Source organism: Mytilinidion resinicola (genome assembly GCF_010093595.1).
Source record: "Mytilinidion resinicola strain CBS 304.34 unplaced genomic scaffold BDZ99scaffold_3, whole genome shotgun sequence".
Taxonomy (NCBI): Eukaryota; Fungi; Ascomycota; class Dothideomycetes; order Mytilinidiales; family Mytilinidiaceae; genus Mytilinidion; species Mytilinidion resinicola.
Window position 1 is genome coordinate 2,878,117 of NW_022985439.1, and position 19,267 is coordinate 2,897,383.

At 50.2% G+C, this 19,267-nt stretch overlaps 8 protein-coding genes across 8 annotated transcripts; 4 read left to right on the top strand and 4 right to left on the bottom strand.

Annotated features, from left to right (window-relative positions):
- Window positions 1-1,389: 1,389 nt before the first annotated feature.
- BDZ99DRAFT_409540 (cytochrome P450) lies at window positions 1,390-3,390 on the bottom strand (the record flags this gene model as incomplete). Its single annotated transcript, XM_033716548.1, has 5 exons — window positions 1,390-1,726; window positions 1,781-1,882; window positions 1,937-2,689; window positions 2,751-2,936; window positions 2,988-3,390. 5 exons carry the CDS (start codon window positions 3,385-3,387, stop codon window positions 1,530-1,532), a joined length of 1,638 nt encoding a protein of 545 aa, XP_033582526.1. The 3' UTR covers window positions 1,390-1,529.
- Window positions 3,391-3,828: 438 nt separating this feature from the next.
- Window positions 3,829-5,803, bottom strand: BDZ99DRAFT_567390 (aldehyde dehydrogenase). Its single transcript, XM_033727677.1, has 5 exons — window positions 5,734-5,803; window positions 5,232-5,679; window positions 5,023-5,182; window positions 4,682-4,970; window positions 3,829-4,629 (listed from the first exon to the last, which is right to left on the bottom strand). The coding sequence occupies exons 2-5, from the start codon at window positions 5,538-5,540 to the stop codon at window positions 3,933-3,935; spliced, it is 1,455 nt and encodes a 484-aa protein (XP_033582527.1). The 5' UTR covers window positions 5,541-5,679; window positions 5,734-5,803; the 3' UTR covers window positions 3,829-3,932.
- A 231-nt stretch (window positions 5,804-6,034) lies between these two features.
- On the top strand, window positions 6,035-7,929 carry BDZ99DRAFT_459412 (NAD(P)-binding protein). The gene is made up of 6 exons (XM_033719162.1): window positions 6,035-6,522; window positions 6,573-6,997; window positions 7,048-7,350; window positions 7,400-7,450; window positions 7,501-7,572; window positions 7,639-7,929. Exons 1-6 carry the CDS (start codon window positions 6,300-6,302, stop codon window positions 7,708-7,710), a joined length of 1,146 nt encoding a protein of 381 aa, XP_033582528.1. The 5' UTR covers window positions 6,035-6,299; the 3' UTR covers window positions 7,711-7,929.
- BDZ99DRAFT_435980 (acyl-CoA dehydrogenase-like protein) lies at window positions 7,720-9,638 on the bottom strand (the record flags this gene model as incomplete). Its single annotated transcript, XM_033717512.1, has 4 exons — window positions 7,720-7,984; window positions 8,045-8,328; window positions 8,385-9,122; window positions 9,175-9,638. 4 exons carry the CDS (start codon window positions 9,636-9,638, stop codon window positions 7,932-7,934), a joined length of 1,539 nt encoding a protein of 512 aa, XP_033582529.1. The 3' UTR covers window positions 7,720-7,931.
- Window positions 9,639-9,968: 330 nt separating this feature from the next.
- BDZ99DRAFT_506588 (acetyl-CoA synthetase-like protein) lies at window positions 9,969-12,182 on the top strand (the record flags this gene model as incomplete). The annotated part of the gene is made up of 7 exons (XM_033724182.1): window positions 9,969-10,032; window positions 10,094-10,249; window positions 10,362-10,635; window positions 10,687-10,874; window positions 10,940-11,529; window positions 11,577-11,680; window positions 11,733-12,182. The coding sequence occupies 7 exons, from the start codon at window positions 9,969-9,971 to the stop codon at window positions 11,956-11,958; spliced, it is 1,602 nt and encodes a 533-aa protein (XP_033582530.1). The 3' UTR covers window positions 11,959-12,182.
- Window positions 12,183-12,531: 349 nt separating this feature from the next.
- BDZ99DRAFT_435984 (uncharacterized protein) lies at window positions 12,532-15,658 on the top strand (the record flags this gene model as incomplete). Its single annotated transcript, XM_033717513.1, has 7 exons — window positions 12,532-12,710; window positions 12,795-13,071; window positions 13,205-13,507; window positions 13,561-13,641; window positions 13,695-14,332; window positions 14,391-14,576; window positions 14,633-15,658. 7 exons carry the CDS (start codon window positions 12,532-12,534, stop codon window positions 15,468-15,470), a joined length of 2,502 nt encoding a protein of 833 aa, XP_033582531.1. The 3' UTR covers window positions 15,471-15,658.
- BDZ99DRAFT_495294 (inosine monophosphate dehydrogenase) lies at window positions 15,377-16,961 on the bottom strand. The gene is made up of 6 exons (XM_033723364.1): window positions 16,870-16,961; window positions 16,729-16,811; window positions 16,525-16,659; window positions 16,386-16,476; window positions 15,753-16,312; window positions 15,377-15,674 (listed from the first exon to the last, which is right to left on the bottom strand). Exons 1-6 carry the CDS (start codon window positions 16,910-16,912, stop codon window positions 15,537-15,539), a joined length of 1,050 nt encoding a protein of 349 aa, XP_033582532.1. The 5' UTR covers window positions 16,913-16,961; the 3' UTR covers window positions 15,377-15,536.
- A 1,050-nt stretch (window positions 16,962-18,011) lies between these two features.
- Window positions 18,012-18,866, top strand: BDZ99DRAFT_567396 (uncharacterized protein; the record flags this gene model as incomplete). The annotated part of the gene is made up of 2 exons (XM_033727678.1): window positions 18,012-18,194; window positions 18,318-18,866. 2 exons carry the CDS (start codon window positions 18,012-18,014, stop codon window positions 18,864-18,866), a joined length of 732 nt encoding a protein of 243 aa, XP_033582533.1.
- Between the last annotated feature and the right edge of the window lie 401 nt (window positions 18,867-19,267).

A 19,267-nucleotide genomic window follows, 5' to 3' on the forward strand; every position in this document is an offset into this window, starting at 1 on the left:
CCGTGACTTTCATAGCATCTTGTCGAATTCTTACCTACAACGCAAGGAATCATCACTAAAATCACACACTAGCATTTCGCCTTACTGTATCTGTCACCTCTAATCCCACCCATATTTTTTATCAAAACACATCAAATCAGGCTAGCGCGCTTCTGTCGCGTCGCGTCCAGACATCGTTATCAACAATGTCGCTCCCCTGCGGCCTCCCCTCCTTCATCACCACTCCGGCAATAAACTTGAATATATCATCCCAGAACTTACAGCCATCCACTCACCAAACCCTTCGACCTACCACTCGCATTTCCTCACGCGCAAACTCCTCAATCCATACACCCAACCTCTACCAAACCCACCCGCCAACCACGATCGCAATGGCTGTCAGCTCCGCCGCCAAAGCCGCAATGCAGAAGGGTCGCATCGAAAAGGCGAGAGCCAAGGCGGACAAGAAGGCCGCTGCGCAGAGGCGGGCGGCGGTTGCGCGGGAGGCGAGGTTCGGCAAGACGACGAGGACGGGCTCGAAGAAGGCTGCGGCTAAGGAGTAGGAGGCGCGATACGTATAGAGGGATGTGGGCAAGCGATGCGAGAAGGGAATGAAGAGCGTCATCGTTGTAGTCGACAATCACGAAGCATGAGGTGGAGGACTGGGATGCGAAATGGTGGTCGTTGAGGCGCTTTGACGAGGGCGATACCCGTGCGTGTCCGGGGTTGTTTTGGGTAGTTCCTTTTCTGGGAGGAGGGAAAGGGCTACAGTGCGTTCAGGTTCACCGTTTTCAATTCCGTATGGTCAGTCTTCCTATTCAGTCAGTCATTGTCGATACCAGTGGTTATTCGGAGTAATCTCTATTTGTCGAAGTCAGTCAGAACCTCTGCCTGCTTTATGGAAAACGAAAGATTTACCTGGCGTCGAGGAAACAAGGCGCAGGGAACAAGAATGAGATGCAAAACGATGGACTTGGGATCCGAAATGTGCTATAAGACATGTTGAAGTCTTGTGATACTCACGTGAAAGATTCTGAGGCTTACCCATAGCGCATGTTCGTTACTTATACGAGCCTACGAGTACTACTCCACCAGAATTTAGGTTGACCTCTGCTATTTCATTTGATTTCATCTGGTCATGGGATGATGTGTACGCTACAGCTTCTTTCGATGCGCATACGATATGGCACTCAGTTGATGCTTCCCAGCCTAGGTTCAGTATTCAATGTCGATCTATTCCGGGCGATGTCATTATCCTTCCTTTTTTGCTGTGGCAGCTGCTCACGGTTCCTCCTTTCCACTAATGGAGCGAATATGTAACCAAAGCTGTCGCATAATTCTAGTTCAGAATTGACAGTGCTTGACAACCACCACCGCAAGGTACATTTCCTCCGCCGAGAATCTCTTGCGGGTGAGCCATTTCTCTCTCCGCAAGGCGTTTTCAAAATATGGTAAGAATTGTACGATCTATTTACAGGTCACCCTCTGTTGCTATCTCTTTCATATATGTAATGTCGGTCTCATTGAATCACCTCCCCCACCACTTCAAACTATCCTTCCTTCATCCTCGGCGTAAAACAAAGAAACATATCCCCCAATTCTGTCGTGAAAATGTCCTTGGACTCCTCTAGCAAAGTCGTCCCATCTTCACCCGGTGCAAAACTAACGTCGAATTTGGTGATCAACTTTGCCGTCACCGTGCGGACTTCTTGCAGTGCAAGTTGTTTGCCGATGCATGAGTATGCGCCTGTGCGAATCCATAAGCACGAAACAGCTTCGTGGGAACACGAATGGTACTGACCTGACGAGAACGGAATAAACGCGTCTTTCCTCTTGACCATCTCCGACTTTGAGTACCACCTCTCCGGGATAAACTCGTGCGGCCGTTTGTAACACTCCTCGGCTACGCGCTCATTAGCTTCCTATACAAATTTCAGATCTCGAATCAGACACTCACATCTCCCCATAACGTAGCTAGGCACAAACACGGTCACCAAACCCGGCACTTTCTTCCCTCCCACATCCATCCCCTCCGGCGGCGTCATCCTCTGCAGCCCCGACGGCACCGGCGGATTCAACCTTAACGCCTCATTGATCGCCCCATTCAAATGCGGCAGATCCCTCAATGCCGCCTGCAAACTCTCATTCTCATCCACATCCACCTCCTCCAGCTCCTTTCTCAACTTCCCAATCTCCTGCGGATACTTCGCAAGATAATGAAACAAAAACGTCAGCGTCGCCGCCGTCGTATCACTGCCCCCGACGATAATCAGCCTCGAATCCCCCGCCGCCCACATCCGGTTCACAAATGGATCGCTCGACATGGGCGGGCTGTTGATCAGCCAGTGCGCAATGTCCGGCTTCTCGACTTTCATCTTCGTCCGCTCGATCATCTGGTTCTCGCACCAGGCGACAAATGCCTTGTAGTCGGCGCTGATGATCGGCATGCGGGTTAGGATTCGGAACACCCAGACTGCAGGCGATAGCAGCCCGAATGCGCCTTGGGCTTTGTTGAGGAGGTCGATGGCGAAGTGCGATTTCCCATTCTTGAGCATGTCGAAGGACTTGCCGAAGGCGAGGTCGCCCATGACGTCGAAGCTGTAGTAGTTCATCCAGCGCGACGCGTTGAGGGGCTTGCCGGAGAAGGCGGCAATTTGGGAGACGAGAAGGTCGGCGTAGTTGACGACGCGAGGCTCGTAATCGCGGAGGGCTAGGGGTAGAGAGTGGATTAGTTGGACGATGCGAGAAGGGAGCATGAAGAGGAGAGTTACCTTTGGCGCCGAAGCCCTTGTCCCAGGCGGATCTGCGGCGGCGGTCGTGCTCGGCCTTGTTGCGGTTCTGGTGCATGGAGACGAGCGGCATCGAAATATCGTACCACGGGGCTTTGGTGCATTTGGTTCGCGGGCCGTAGATGAGTTCGACGGCATCCGGGTCTGCGATCGAGAGTTCGGTTGGACCTTTGATTTAAAGTCAACTCTCTAGTCATGAGACTAGCTGGAAGCCCTTACCAGTGCGCACGTATTTGCCGTATTTGGCATGCCAGGTCTGCAATTGCTTGTGGTTGTCCTTATTGGAGAGTTTCGAGACGTGCCATAACTTGGAAAGCTTGGCTGAAAATGGTCCTGGATACCTACGCAGTCGATGGAAGAATACGCGATATAGGAGCATACTCGTGAAGAGAGGCGTCAAATAGGCAGCAAGCAAAAGAGCGACTATCTCAGACGCCTCTAACACCGTGCTATCATTCAAATAGACCAGACCAGCAGTCATCGTCGGTGGAAGCAGCAACGCCGCTTGGAAAAGCGCCATCGCTTCCATATGGTGTTCGCCATTGATGAAATAGGCCAGGTGAGAAACAAGACCAAGAAAGGCCGCAGCTGGCACAAGAGCAGGAAGATTGAGAGTCATGTTGCAATGAGAGAATAGTACAAAGTTTCAGAAGACGATAGACCGAGCACCTCCTGGGCATTAAGAATAATGAAATACCGTGGTGCTAACCTGATCGGGTAGAATCCGGAGTAAAAAGCTCGCGTTTTCCCCGCAACCTGGTGATTGCCCCGGACCCCATGTTCAACACGCCACGAACTTTGCCCTGGGTGGAGATTGGGCCGAGAATTGAGCCATGGACCACGGTAGTCGGGCAGCACGAGATCTGTGGGCGTCAAGGATAGCGGAATGTGCCGAGTAGCATAGAAGGGCTTAGCATTACCTTAGTCAATGGTAATGAATATCAATATGGTCGCCTTGGCCGTTGTCTTGTATATTGATATGAATAAAATAAGTCCTTCGCTCAAGGTGGTAAAACCTCTCTTTAAGCATCGTATAAATTTACTTCTGAGGTATCAGTGAGTCTCGAAACTATTCACGTAGGTCGAATTATTGATATGTATAGATATTTGTGTTTGTTTGGTTGTTGAAGAGTGGGCACTGGTGTATGGTATTGCGAATGCTGTTTACGAACGACGATGGTTGAGGAATACGGTCTGCGTATTGCAGTAGCCTCGTAACCCATCAAGGCCCCATTCGCGACCAATCCCGCTTTGCTTCTGACCTCCAAACGTTGCTGTAGGTTTGATGCCCAAATGCTCGTTGATCCATACACTGCCCACCTCTAAGGATTCACCAATGCGAAGTGCCCTGTCGATATCTTTGGACCAAACCGAAGCACCCAGCCCCATGTCAGTGTCATTGGCTCTTGCGAGAACTTCGTCTTCCTCTGACCATTGCAAAAGAGGGACTACCGGCCCAAACGGCTCTTCCACAACAATCTTACTGTCATCGGAGGGGTTGTCGATAACGGTTGGCTGGATGAAAAGACCAGATGTATCCGTGTCAATGACCTGCCCACCGGTTGCAATTTTCTGGCCGGAAGAGTTGACGTCGTCGAGGAAGGTTTTGACGCGGTCGTATTGCAATTTATTTTGGACGGGACCCAGAAAGACATCCTTCTCAAAGCCATTTCCGACCTTGAAGGCCTTGACGCATTCGACGAAGGCGTCACGGAATGGGATATAGATGTCTTTGTGGACATAGATGCGCTTGATCGCGATGCAAATTTGGCCCGAGTTCATAAAAGCCATTGCCGCGATCTGAGGGGCCACGGTCGCAATATCAATGTCTGAGCAGATGATGGCAGGGTCGTTTCCTCCCCTATTGAAGTATCAGCACCGGTATTACCTACATAGCATTCGAGACGACTCACAGCTCCAACGTAACTCGAGTAAGGGTCTTGCTGGCGCTCTCCATTACCCTCTTGCCTGTTGCCGTAGAGCCTGTGAAGCTGATCTTGTCGATACCGGCGTGGGCAGTAAGCCAGGGACCAAGACTGTCATCACCGCTGAGGACCTGAATCACACCGGGAGGGAAGAACTTCTGCGCAAGCTCAACGAGCTTGATTCCACAGTAGGGTGTAAACGGCGAAGGTTTGACGATGATGCAATTTCCTGTCATGACGGCAGGGGCGATTTTACCGCAAAGCAGCATGATGGGGACTAGTAATGTCAGTGATTACGCTTCTTAGTGCAATAGAGAAAGGTTTCTTACAGTTCCAGGGAACGATGCCGACTGCAACTCCGAGCGGGGTGTAACGAGTCTTGACCAGCTTGTCAGGCGTATCATCAACGACCTCAAACGGCATCTCGAGCGCGCAAGTTCCAGCAAGCCAATATGCCCCAAAATCGACCTCTTGTTCGGCAAAGAAAGTCTGTAAAATATCAGTCTCCTACCAGACATCGACGCCTAGGACTCCGTACCGCTTTGCCTTGCTCCTTCGTCAGCAATTCGCCAAATTCCGATTTCAAAGCTGTGAACGCGGCAGAAAGGGCCATCAACTGCGCTTTTCTATGCTCCAGAGGGGTTTTACTCCAGCTTTTGAAAGCCGTGCGGGCTGCTTGGATGGCTGCGTCCACATCCTGCGGTGTTGAGACGGGGCAGGGCCAGAGCTGTTCATTCGTGGCTGGGTTGATGGCACGCCTCGTGGATTTTGTATCGGTCAGTTTGCCGTCGATAACGTTACGAAAGCTCGAGAAGTCGAGGTCTTTGACGATACCATTGGTAGCCATAATGATGGGAACTTTTCACGGTCGCGCTTTTGGTGACGTATGATGATCGCAAAAAGTGTTCATATCGCCTTGGGACTACATGGCCGTCTTGTAGCTCACGCTGGCGTGCCGTATCATGCTTCAAGCTCCGCGAAGGAACCTAATTGAACCGTGAACCGAGGGTCAAGAATGCAAGGGTAGATTACGAATCTACATTGTGTGGAAGGCAATAATTGGCCACTTGAAGTGCACCATATTCAGTATTCCAGGCCATTGAAACACTCAGGCGAAAATAAAGAGCGAGATGCGATGAGGTGAGATGCGACGAGAAGCTGATGCAGGTACACTTGAGACGAGAGGAGAGGATGATGCGGAGATGGGGCGTAATGTACTCCGTAATCTATCCTTACGCTAGCCTACCTAGGTAATCTAGTGCCCGGTCGTTCCATTCCCCTTGCGGTTCCTCCAACGATTCATGACTGTCCCACTCTCCCCGCATTTCCCCACGGCACCACCTTCTCTCCCCACGACAGCTGCCCCTCGCCTCTTCCGAACCGCTTTGCTAGCCTTACCGCGGCTGAAATGATGGTTCCTGGGCTCGATAATGCCGCTATGGAGCATCATCTGATGTGCAACGAGTGTGTGGCTGAGTCCAAGCCCACGAATGCCTTCAGACTGCTCTTATATCCCCACTTCTTGAGTTGGTCCTCCTAGCCTCACTCGCAGTTTTCTGGTGCCTCCGTCCATTGATCAAGCCCCACCATCCCCGAAGCTATAGCCATGAACGGAACCAAGAACACCTCTATCTCTGCTCGCGCTATCGTAGCGCATGAGCCAATCAATGGCCAACCAAACTGGAAGCTGGAGAATGTGACGTTGCGCGACCTGAAGCCCACCGAGCTGGTCGTGCGCATGGTTTCTACTGGTCTCTGTCATACGGACATCGTCTTCTCGACGTGGCCAAAGGAGGCTATTCCTTATCCAAAGGTGCTGGGCCACGAGGGTCAGCAGTCCACTCCGAATCACTCTATGCATATACTAAGCGTACTAAAGGGGCCGGCATTGTGCAGCAGATCGGCTCCGATGTGAAGAATGCCAAAGTTGGGGACTCGGTACTGCTTTCATTCCAATCCTGTGCAGATTGTAAAGATTGCAACGACGGGCATCCGTCTTACTGCCAACAATTTTCTCCGCTCAACTATGGCGGCGAGCAAGAAGTTTTTGAGATTACAAATGGTCCTAAGTCTGCCGGAACTTTCTTTGGACAGTCATCCTTCGCAAGCCACACCATCGTGAAGGAGTCTTCCATCACGAATGTCTCTTCAGTTGCGAAAGACGAAAAAGAACTCAAGCTCTTTGCCCCATTTGGATGCGGGTTTCAGACGGGCGTAGGCACAGTAGACAAGTTAACCGGTGCGGGAAAGAACGATTCAATAGTCATCTTGGGACTCGGTGGTGTAGGACTCGCAGCAATTATGGTGAGATTTCTTAACCTCACGTCATACCATGATGGTGTTGACCTTCACAGGCTGCAAAGTTGAAGGGGTGCAAGACTATCATCGGAGTGGACCGCTCCCAAGAAAGACTGGACATGGCGAGCAATTTCGGCGCGACGCACATTATCAACACGACTAATCCGGCACTCAGCCTCGTGGATGAAGTCAAATCTCGAACGGGTGGCAATGGTTCAAGTATCACGATAGATACAACGGGAAACATGGGTGTGATTGGGAATGGGATGGACTTTACAGCAAACCGAGGCCAGATGATCATACTCGGAGTCCCACCCGTCGAAGCTTCGCTAGGTGTCCATCTCATATCTTTTATGCAGGTAAGAAGAACGTCTGCCCTGATGCCATCGCAAATCTAATCTCAGCCAGACTGGAAAGTCGCTGCGTGGCAGCATTGAAGGCGATGTCACACCATCTGAGGTTTGTGAAAGCCTCGGTTCTACGTTTTGCCTCTACTCAACAGCATCTAGTATATCCCGAAGATGATCCAGTGGTACCGAGATGACAAGCTTCCGATTGATAAGCTTGTCAAATTCTATCCGGTAAGCCGAAGTTGGAAGATTCTTACCATCGTGAAGCTATACCGTGAGGCTGATATGTTCTTGCAGGTTGAGGAATTTGAGTCAGCGCTAGCTGATATGAAAAGTGCAGCAACTGTGAAGCCGGTTCTGGTATGGTAAGGGCTTTGTATTTGTAACAACTTGAAACTTTCAAGTCACTTGACCACCTGCAACCTTGGGCTAAAGTGTCTAACGAATGCCAATCTACTTGGTGTATATTTTACAAATTTCCACGTGCCTTTATGTACAGAAAGTCTCTCACAAAATGCGATTGGACTAAAGAGGCGACCAATAGTTCCTAGCAAGTTTATTCAACGTGCTATTGAACATCTTTCAACTCGTTATAACATAGACTTCGGGAACCTTTTCATGGCTTTTCGAACAGCCATGTCACCTGCGGAACACATCAGTACTTTGGGTTGCCTATAGACGTATTTTCAAGGGCCTCACTTACCAATGATATCTTCCGATCCGCCCAAAATTGCGTCGAATTCCGTTGTACGATGGAACATCTCGATGACGCTGCCCATCCCCGTCTGGGTCAACGACCTCCCTCCAAATACGTGGACTGCAAGCTCGGCAATCTCGTGAGCACAGCGAGAGCAGTACATTTTCAGCAGTCCGATGGGTCCAGCGAGGTGCTCGTTTTGCGATGCATGAGACATTCGTGTCATTTGGAACGTGGTATGCTCGAGCCACGCTTGCATTGCTTCGACGAGGGAGATCATTTTTGCGAGTCTATGAAGATTAGCATGATGCATTCTATAGGCTCCAAAGCTCTGGATTTTACTCACTTTGCCCTGATCACAGGTTGCTCCGCCAGCCTTTTACCAAAGACAAGCCTCTGGTTACTCCATTTCATACACTCCTCCACCACGATCCTCGACATCCGCACTCCCGCACATGTCACCATCCATCTCTCGTGATTGAAGTTGCTCAAAATGACCTTCAATCCCTTTCCTTCTTCGCCAAGAAGATTTCGGACTGGTACCTTCACATCGTCAAATGTGACGAATGCTGTGCCCGCTGCTGGCGAATACGACGTCTTTATGGCTTTCGTTGCTAGCCCCTCACTTCTATGGATCAGAAGTACCGAGAGACCATTGCCAGTGTTGACCGCCGTGACGAAATAATCGCACCATGTCCCGTTCGTAATCCATTTCTTCGTACCGTTGACTACGTAGAATTGACCATCTCGCGTCTTCTCCGCCGCGGTGCGGATGTTTGCAACGTCACTCCCTGCAAATGCTTCAGAGACTGCTAAGCAAATAGTCTTCTTCCCACTCAGGCAATCTCGCTGGACTTCTTCTTTCAAATCGGGACTCGCGTGCTGTAGTACCGCGGTCAACGAAATCGTCATGCCGACCATATTTCCATCCCAAAAGCCACGTGCTGTGGCTCGGACAAGCTCCTGCGACACGATGAGATCATGAAAGTAGTCAACGTCTTCTCCACAAAGTACGCCATTGAGGATTGACCGCCCGTGAAGATGAGGTCCGGGTCCGACGCGCATTCCAAGGATATTTGCGTCCCTATAGTATGATCTAAGCAAAGCTCGAAATCCTCCATTTCCTTGGGACTTACGCCATCCGTTGAATCAACCCCAGACTAATCCTCTCCCCACTGATCTCCTTCTCCTGCGCTTCCGGTGTAACCCAAGTATCTGTGAAGACCCGCATCGCCTTCTGCAACCGCCGATGCGACTCGTTATAATATGGACTCTCAAATTGCGGCGTTAACCATGCTGGCTCTGCGTAGGGGACTATGCTTAAATCGCCTGGGTGGGGCCTGATAACTTGCGCTTCTTCGTTCTCGACGGCCCCGATGCATAGCGATCCGTATTTTTCAAGTACAGCTTGGCGATGCAGGCTGTAGAAATCGGTAGTAGCGTCCTTCCCGCCGACTTGAAGCAGCACAAATTCCCCGCCAGGGTGGGATTCGAAAAAGTCGGTCAGGTCATAGACGCGGGAGTCTATGATGCACCAAAGCGACTCGCTGGTGTTGTGGGGTGCAACATCTGCGAGGGAGAAAGTCTGATTGAGAGTCATATCGCGATGATGGAATAGTACAAACGGAATCCATGGAAACAATGAGCTGTAACTTGAGCCCTTAAGGGCGTATTCTATCGCACCATGAGAAATCACCAACACTCTCACGACTCCCAGAGAAGGGTTATGCCGTGCCGCGGAAATAAGTGGGTTGAATTTTCAAGCTCGGTATCGGCACGAATCTCTTGCCTTGATTACTCGGCTGCTTAGCGGGTCATAACAAATCGTGATGATCAACAGTGCCGGATCGTTAGGTCATCTCTTTACGGCTACAGGCTGGGAATATCAAGCCTGGCTCTGCTGCTGATGTCGTGAAGGCAAGTCTTCAACATGGTCATCTCTTCCAGGTACACTATTGAGATTCCTCCTGTGGATATTCTATCTTATATATTTGGTAAGCGCAAGAATATGTCCTTATACTTCGATAGATGACTGATGTTGGGTTCTCGATCCAGATCCCTCTACCAATTCGACTGGTCTTCCCTCGTTCGTCAACGCTGGAAACCCCAGCCAGAATTTCACGAAGCCAGAGCTTGAGATTGTGGTTAAGAAAATTGGGAGTGGACTGAGGAAGGCATGCGGGGTGCAACCTGAAGATGTCGTTCTCATATGTGCGGAGAACTCGGTGAGATCAGAGAACCGCCTTTTAGTTGCAGACTTGAAGCTCATTATTCCTTCGGATTTGGTACCCGGCCATAATTCTAGGAACGCTATGCGCAGGAGCTGTCTTTACCGGCGCGAATCCTTCCTATACGGTCTCAGAATTGACCCATCAACTCAATATCTGCTCAGCGAAGGTCATCTTCACCGATCGAGAAAGACTCCCCGCTGTGCTTGAAGCAGCAAAGGCCGCGCGAACCCCGTGCGAGAAGATCTTCTTGATTGATGGCGGAGAAGTCAGTTCTTCGAGAGCGGGCGTACCTGTTCTTTCGGAGCTACTAAACCATGGCGAGCTTCAGTGGGAGAGAGTAAATGATCTTGAGACGGTATCGCAAAGGTTTTGACTCCCCGAATGCCATCTTCGAGCATACTCTGACAATGCGGGTAGAACGGCAGTTTTGAACTTCAGCAGCGGAACTACAGGACCTCCGAAAGCTTGTATGGTCACTCATCATAACTTGGTTGCGAATGCCGAGCAGTCAATGCATCTAGATGAATTGGCAAGAGTAAGAAACTCTGACCCGACCTATGCGACGCGAGATGTTCATTGCGCATATGTGCCATTGTATCATGCGAGTGAGTAAATCTAGAAACAGTCTGTGCTCGACGAAAGGTGGCGCAACGGCTGACCAGAGTCGTAGTGGGTTTATTCCAATTCTGCGTCTTGAATGTCCGACGCGACTGTACCACAGTGATTATGTCGAAATTCAGTCTACCGTCACTGCTCGAGGCAATACAGCAATGCCGCGTCACATACCTCCTAGTAGTCCCACCGGTAGCCGTTCTGCTGATCAAAAGCCCTCTACTATCTGGGTACGATCTCTCCAGTGTCAAGTTCCTTCTTTGCGGTGCAGCACCTCTCGGCAAAGAGACCTCAACTCAGCTCGAGAATGTCTTCTCGGCGAATGGCGCGCGGACAAGGCAAGGTTGGGGCATGACCGAAGCGACCTGCTCGGTGACTCTTTTCGCACCTGATGAGTATGATCCTACGCACGCCGGAGTTGGCTATCTGGTCCCGAACATGCAAGCAAAGATTGTTACGGACGATGGGAACGAGGTCGGGTATGGCGAGGAAGGAGAGGCGCTGATTCGAGGGCCGAACGTATTTCGGGGCTATCATCGTAATGAAGTGGCTACGAAGGAGGCGTGGACTGAAGATGGTTGGTTAAAGACGGGTGATTATGTTGTTGTGCAGCCAAACGGACTTTTCAGTGTGGTTGATCGCAAGAAGGTATGTTGCTTGAAAGCAAATAGGAGGTGCTCGCTAATGCTTTTAAGGAATTGATTAAAGTCAAAGGATTCCAAGTCGCCCCCTCAGAACTTGAGGCGCACCTCCTTGAATGCGATGAAGTGAAGGACTGCGCGGTAATCCGTGTTGAAAGGTAACTTCACGTTATCTAGTGTTGGAAAAATTGATATGCTAATGACATGTAGGGATGGACAAGAACATCCCCAAGCTCACATAGTCCCAACCGTAGAGAAACCAACCGCCACATCCATACTCAGATTCATGGAAGGGAGGCTTTCGGCCCATAAGCGGCTGACTGGCGGAGTTGTGTTCACAGAGGCGATTCCAAAGTCTCCATCTGGCAAGATTCTAAGGCGCATGATTAGGGACCCCTACAGCTCCACAAAGATCAAGGAAAGGTCTCATCTGTAGCATGTGATCACACCGTTCTCATCTGGTTTCGATTGCGATCCAAAGGATGTTGGTGTCGAGAATTTCAGCCGAGGGAGAATTTTCTACCGAGTATTGCAGGGATCGGCGGAACCTAGTATGCCCCTAGAACGGTGGCGTTGGAGCTGTGCGAACTATGGGGCGCAGGACAGTAGAGGTTGTAGATAATTTCGACTAGATACATGCAAAGATTTCATAGTAGAGACGTCTGCGTTTGCGTGGAAGTTGATATTGGACGCTTGAACGCTTCCAAGACATGATGCTACGCCACAGAGAGCCATCTCCTGACTCGTGCATAGCTCCGGAGAGATTTCACATGACTCTCCACATTCAACCTCCGCACTCCACCTCCGCACCACCTCCCCGCAAAAGCCGCCACAAGGGCTAGATCCATTTCCTATCCGCTGGATCCCTTCCTCCCATCTTATTGTTCTTCAGCTCCTGCAGCAGTCATGAGAGCGCTGACCTTTGAGAAGCATCCCCGGAAGCCATATTGAATACCGCATGCCCCCTATACTATAGCTCTATCCATCCACCTTCCCGACATCAATCATCATGGCAGACGATCAACCAAGGTCTACCCTTCCCCCTCGCTCTCGAAAACGAGCCTCGAAAGCCTGTCTCGCGTGTCGTGCTCGAAAAGTACGCTGCGACATATCGCAACGGGAGGGGACTTGTACCAACTGCTCTCTCGACCAGCAAGTCTGTGTCGTCAAACCGAGACCTACAAGATAGTGAGTTGAAGAATCTGGACGGTGACCTTTATGCTTGACAGCTACTGATTCATGATTTGCGTTGTCTAGCCGTATCACTAAGAGCCGTAATTCAGCACAGTCGAACCCATCCCTACGGGCAACACTGCCTACCACCATCCCATCCAACGTGCCGCAGCCTTCATCCCAAATACCACCTCCCGAATTGCTCGATCAGGAGCCTCCGTACCAACCAACGAACGTTGAGGAAATACTCCCTGACCTGGATGCTTCCATTGGGTTGAACACGGCAAACCATCCCGACGACCCTTCCGATCAGTCAATACGGGATCTCAATTGGGACTCGCCAGCTCAGTCCGATACCAGAGAGGGGCTTCAAGCCGTAAGCTTCTTTGATGAAGGTCAGTGAAGAGAGTACAAAGAGTTTTGCAGGATTCTGACGCCGCATGATGGAAACAGCACCCAATAACGCAACCTTCATACACGCGCGTAATTCAGCTCCAAGCTATCCAGAGACTCCCAAATCGACTGACCCACATGTCATGTCTTCCTATTACCCTTTCCTCAAACTCAACAACCTCACGCAAATGGCTCCCGATGATATCAATTTTCTCGAGAGGCAGAGTTGCTTCCGCATTCCAACTCAGCCGGCCCTAGATGAGCTCATGCGAGAGTACTTTCTGCATGTGCATCCGAGTCTTCCGATCATAAACGAGGGAGATTTCTGGGACATGTACACGAATCGCGATGTTGTTCTTGGAGATCATTCTAGGATGTCGTTATTTGTTTTCCAAGCAATGCTTTTCGCGGCGTGCAGTGTATGTCTTTGGCACTTCTTCTCTTAGGTAACCATACTAATACAGGCATTTAGTTTGTGCCCCAAGCCACCATTCGGAAACTCGGTTTCACCAGCACGCGATCTGCTCGAGCTGCGTACTTTCGCCGAGCAAAGGTCAGATAGCCTCTCAAAATCCCGGTCCAAAATGACGCTCATTCAACTTATAGCTTCTCTTCGATTTCAATGGAGAGCGAGACTCGGTCTCAGTCGCACAGGGTGCGCTTTTGTTGACGTACAACGCGTCAACGCGTAATCACAAGATCCTGAATACGTTCTGGCTAAGCACGGCCATACAATTTGCGAAAGATGCAGATGCGCATCGATATCACTCTAACAAGAGCCTGAAACCGGAGAGGAAGAGTGCTCTAAAACGACTATGGTGGTGCTGCATACTCCGTGATCGGATATTACCGCTCGGTGTTCGAAGGCCTCTAAGTATCAGCTCCGCAGATTTCGACTTCAGCCTGGAACTTCTGACAAAAGAAGACTTCGATAGCGAGATTTTTAGATCAAGGGTTTACGATGCGTCGACGAAGGCTTCACTCGTTCAGCTGTTGCTGACCCTTTGCGACCTTGCGGTATCCCTCACCGAAGTCATTATGTTGATCTATCCCGTGAACGATGCTGTCTGTGGCTCGTCAACGGAGCAGAAGGCTAGACTATCCCTCAATCGGATTGAATCCTGCAAAGGTCGATTGCATTCCTGGTTCGAGAACGCCACGATCGCCTTCCCCTCGCCTGCCGGAATCAGCGACAGTCATGAATCCGTTGTTCTGTATACTAACCTCATGTACATGTACTATTAGTAAGCTCGATATTTACCCTTTCCAGCTCAGTATTAGGTTACTGATCCAGATGCGCAGCTCGGCACTCTTGGCTATTCATCATTACGAGGTTCTTGTCATAATTACGAGCTCAAATTTATTAAAATCACATTTCAATCACATGTGCCAGAGCAAATCGAGGGTTGAAGCGGCTGCAGCTGGCATAACGGACAATTTGAAAGAGCTTGTCCAGCTCAAATTAGCAAAGCACCTTCCCATAAGCGTGTAAGTGGTTAAGCGCAATGTTCGAGCAGAAACTCCAGATCTAATGATACATCTAGAGTCGCGTACGCCGCGCTTCCTCTAGTTTTGCATGTCCTAGACGTGAAGCTTTCTGCTACAGAGTCGCAATCAGCAAGGAAAAGACGACGCCTGGATATCTACACTATGACGATGAAGGGCTTACAAGCCCAATACGATGGTACGGATGAGGTGTTTGAGATCATTGGAAAAGTAGTCGACTACATGTCGCTCGAGAAGTCAACGCAAAGACGTCGCTCTAGCAACGAGCACAAATACGTTTTCCAGGACAGCGATAGCCCGAGACTATCTTCGCTTGAACCAAAGAATCCTCGAAGGGCAGTCAATGATTGGGGCGATGTTCTTTTGCGACAACCAAGTCTCTATCTTCGGATCGCTCTGACGATGGATTTATCTTTGTCCAAGGGACAGTTTCCGGATGACACCGACTTCCCGGCCGCTCTCCAGTCGCAAAACCATATTCAAACCCACTTTCCACTTTACCGCATTACTATGGGCGAGTTTGAAAATGCTTCGCGGCCTACCACAGACGCAAGCGAAACCCATCAAGACACTCAATACCACAACTCCGCAGCAGATTATATGGTTCGTGGCAGAGGTAATGGCAGTAGCTTTACTCCAGCATTCAGTTCGGCGATGTCTATGACAGATCGGTTTGTGGATGCCATGAGCTGCCCAACAACACGAATGATTGGTCAATCACCGCTTGAAGATCTTGGGTCACCGATGTGCTCTGGATTTGTGGGAGATAGAATGCAGGAAAACGTCGATGCGCTATTTGATCACTCGACAAATTGGGTTGACACGATGTTTCTCGGCGACGAGTGGTTGATCTCACCAGAAACGACCCGTACATAATTTACAGCTTTCGCTTCTCAGCATTGCGCTGATCTATAATGCGACACCGATAGTAACTAGTGAGGTCTACAGTTTACTCCCTGGCTTCGAAAGCTGATTCAACTTCGCGATCGTCTCAAGGGCCTCCCGTTCAATGCGTTTCAAGAGAATTTCGCAAGTCGGGATATCTTGAACAACGCCTAGCACTGGGCCAACCGTCCATACCTGAAGGAATAAACACATTAGCATCTTTCCACTATCGCCAGCCTCCCAACTGCTTTCGCGCAAGAACAAATGACTCACCCCAGCATTAACATCTCCATCAATAAAAACCCTCTTCCCCCTCGCCCCAGCAACAAGATGCTGCACATCCTTGAACTCACTTCCCGCTTGCTCCGTCTCAATCTTCTTCGCCTCAATCGCCACCCCATTCTTGTACAGCCGACTCGTATTCTTCCACTTTCGCAGCAATAACTCTGTATCTTCCTCCTTCCCCTCCACAATCGCTCTCTTGACGTTGATATGAATCGGACTCTCTACCGTACTCATAAACCGGGTTCCCATATTAATTCCACATGCACCCAATCCCAACGCGGCGACCAGGCCCTGGCCATCGGCAAAGCCACCGGAGGCGATGAAGGGAATGTGGAGGGACTGTGCAGCGCGTCGGAGTAATACCATATTTGGGATATCGGTGTCGCCAATGTGGCCCGCGGCTTCGAAGCCGTCGATGGAGATGAAGTCGACGCCGAGTTTCTCCGCGGAGAGGGCGTGCCGAACTGTGGTGCATTTGTGCAGGATCTTGATATTGGCAGTTTTGAGGAGCTTGATTATGGCGCCGGGGCTGTAGCCTGCGGTTTCGACTGTGGGGACGCGTTAGTGAGCCTAGGGGATTGCGAAAGAATGGAAGGGGAGGGCGTTTGGGACGGGCTATACCGATTTTGACGCCTTCTTCGATGATGACGCGGGCGTAAGCGGCGTAATCTGGGGGATTGATGGCAGGAAGGAGGGTGAGGTTCACCCCGAACTGGTGGTTTCAGTAATGCTCTCGAGTTCATGGTGTGTAAGAACACACTGGCTTGCTCGTCATGGAGCGGCATTTGCGGATTTCTTTCCGAAGGTCCTCTAGAAATATATGCATTAGAACCTCCGCTTTATTTCTTTTCAGCTTGGGGTTTTTACCAGGCGTCGGTTGGGTCAATCCGGTCAACTATATGAAATATTGACGTCAATATCCTTCTCGGACTTGCTTTACGGAGTGCTTTTGCCTTCGACGTACGATTCCGAGCCCGCCGGCGTTAGAGACGGCGGAGGAGAGCTCTGCATAGCCAACCCATTGCATGCCAGCTTGGATCACCGGGACTACCATTGGTGATTAGCTCTTGAAAGCTCTTTTTGCGCCCCATGTCGAAGAACATACTCTCAATCCCCAAGCCTTCCGTGAGAGCTGTAACAAATGCCATTGTCTTGGATACTTTTACAGAGAAAACAAATCGGGGATCAGTCCGTTTCGGAAACGGTGCAATGCTCTGCCCAGAGCGGAGGACTAAGAAGATATGAGCGGTCGCGAGTGCACGTGATATGCGGTGAAGATCTAGCGCCGGGAGTTTTTGCCGAGGGGCGGGCCCCTCTTTCACCCATTCTACCGAATTACCGCAACTTGAGAGGCTGGACAGAGGTCGAAAGGTACCGGCAACAATGACATGGTATGTGACTTGATTTGGGCCGATCTGAAATATCAGCTTTGACTCAGGTATGCTATCCCAGATGCCTCTCGCGCGGCTCAATTTCTCATCGCTATATTCCTTACCTTCCATGGATCAAGCTCCAAAAATCTCTACATCTTCCGGACTATTCTCTTCAACTTCCTTCGAGTATTCTACGTCTACTGAACTCGATGTTTGTGTTCTTGTTGGATGAACCCCCCGAGGAAATGATGTGACATGTTGGGATTTGTAGAATGTCCGCAGTTGAAATAGTTTTCACATCATTGCGCAGCATGAGAACCTGATCAAAGAAACGCTCACGGTATTATGGTAAGAAAGCAAGGCAGTATATCGAAACATCAATCCCATGGCACATACCCCGCTCTTCTTTCTTGTAGTGTATCAATGCTTCTACAGTCACATAGTTAAAGCACGAATTTATCATAAGATTGCAAGCCAAAGAAACAAAGACAATGTAGCTCTGTCACGGGCTCGCACGAGCTCAGCCCGAGACATTCACTGAGACAATGCCTCAGGCAACAGATATGATCCACCCGTAAGTAATATAGCTACAACCCGGGGCCACGCTTTCTGTAGCTCTTCGTAGTATATCAATTCATTCATTTCGACCACACACTTTGCCCTCGAGCCTATGCCCGTGGTAAGCTCACAATATCTTTGTCAATGTTAACCTTCCCGCACTAAAAGTACCCTCCATCATATCTTTAATAACATGGTTCATTGTTCGTCAATGTTATCTTGACCTTTTTCTACTTATATTTCCTTGAATCACTTAAGAAAATATACCTCGCCCTTAACTTTCACATAAATCCCCCACATAACCTGTACTCACAGAATGTCCTCTTATGTAATGGATGAAGGCGCTCCCTTCGTTTCCCTTGCGACTCTTCTGTCCGAATTCAGGGCCTACCAAATGAATTGGCGCTCCTCAAGCTTCTCAACCCAGCTTCGCTCTCTCCTGCTATCCCGTCTCGAGGGCTGGGACATCGACCAAGCGATTGTTTTTGGCCTCGGCTGCGTTCGCATGATTCCCGGGTACCTTAAGGGCACGGATGAGGAATACAAGGAGTGGCGGAAGCAGACCCTCTGCTAGGTGATGATATTCCTTGAAGTTGTTCAAATTCTATCTAACGCGCAGAAGGGTCGTCCGATTAAGATGCTCGCAAGTGACCCAGCGTTCGAAGATCTCGACGAATTCTATCTTGCGCGGCGAAATATCGCAGTTGTTGATAAGGCAGAGGAGCATGTTACCTCCACCACATTCGTGTTCAGCCCTTTTGCGCCATGGCTAGTAGCCCTCGACGCCCTTCGCCGCTCGCCAGAGCTGTATCTAGGTACCAGCTGGACTCATGTTTTGGAACAGAGGCCTCCGCGATCACGCCGGCGCAGGAAGAGACGACACCGGCCTGAATTCATGAATGAGGAGCAGCGTGCTAATTGTAAGACGTACTTAGAGAGCCGTATAGAGAATAGCTTCCCCGGCCTCGAAATCTACAGACGCACTTGGATACCTAACTCGCGCTTCAAAGAGCTATCGGAGACGAATTCCGAGTTCGCAGATCTGACTGGAGACGGACTTATCGGGTCTTTCCAGTTTCTTTGGCCCAAGCCCATGCCTTTGCGGGAGGGACCTAAGGAGGAACCTAAGGAGGAACCGAAGGAGAAAGAGGAACCTAATTCCCAAGCCTAGTAACGTATTCCACAAGCGAGCCGTCCACCCAAGCGAGCCGTCCACTTCATCATGAAAACCGGCCTCAAACGTTAATTGCTCCACAACGCCAATAGATATCAACTATATACAACTTGTAGCCTAATCTGCAGCAACCTCTGCATCATTTTTGCACGTACGAATGTTGTGCCCTAGCTCGCCGCAGCGTCCACAGCGCCGCGCGCTCCCGCCAGAATCTGCCCCGCCTTGCTGCCTTTTGCTTTGGGCGTCCTTATCAAGCCTTTGAGCAGCTATTTGAGAGCCTGCTTCCATTGTTAGAGTTCCTTCTCTCTGGATCCGCTTCTTTTTGCGCGCCTTGCGCTTTGTGGCGGCTTCATTTGCCTTTTGAAGGCTGGCAACTGTATCGCGCAGTAGCGTGGCTT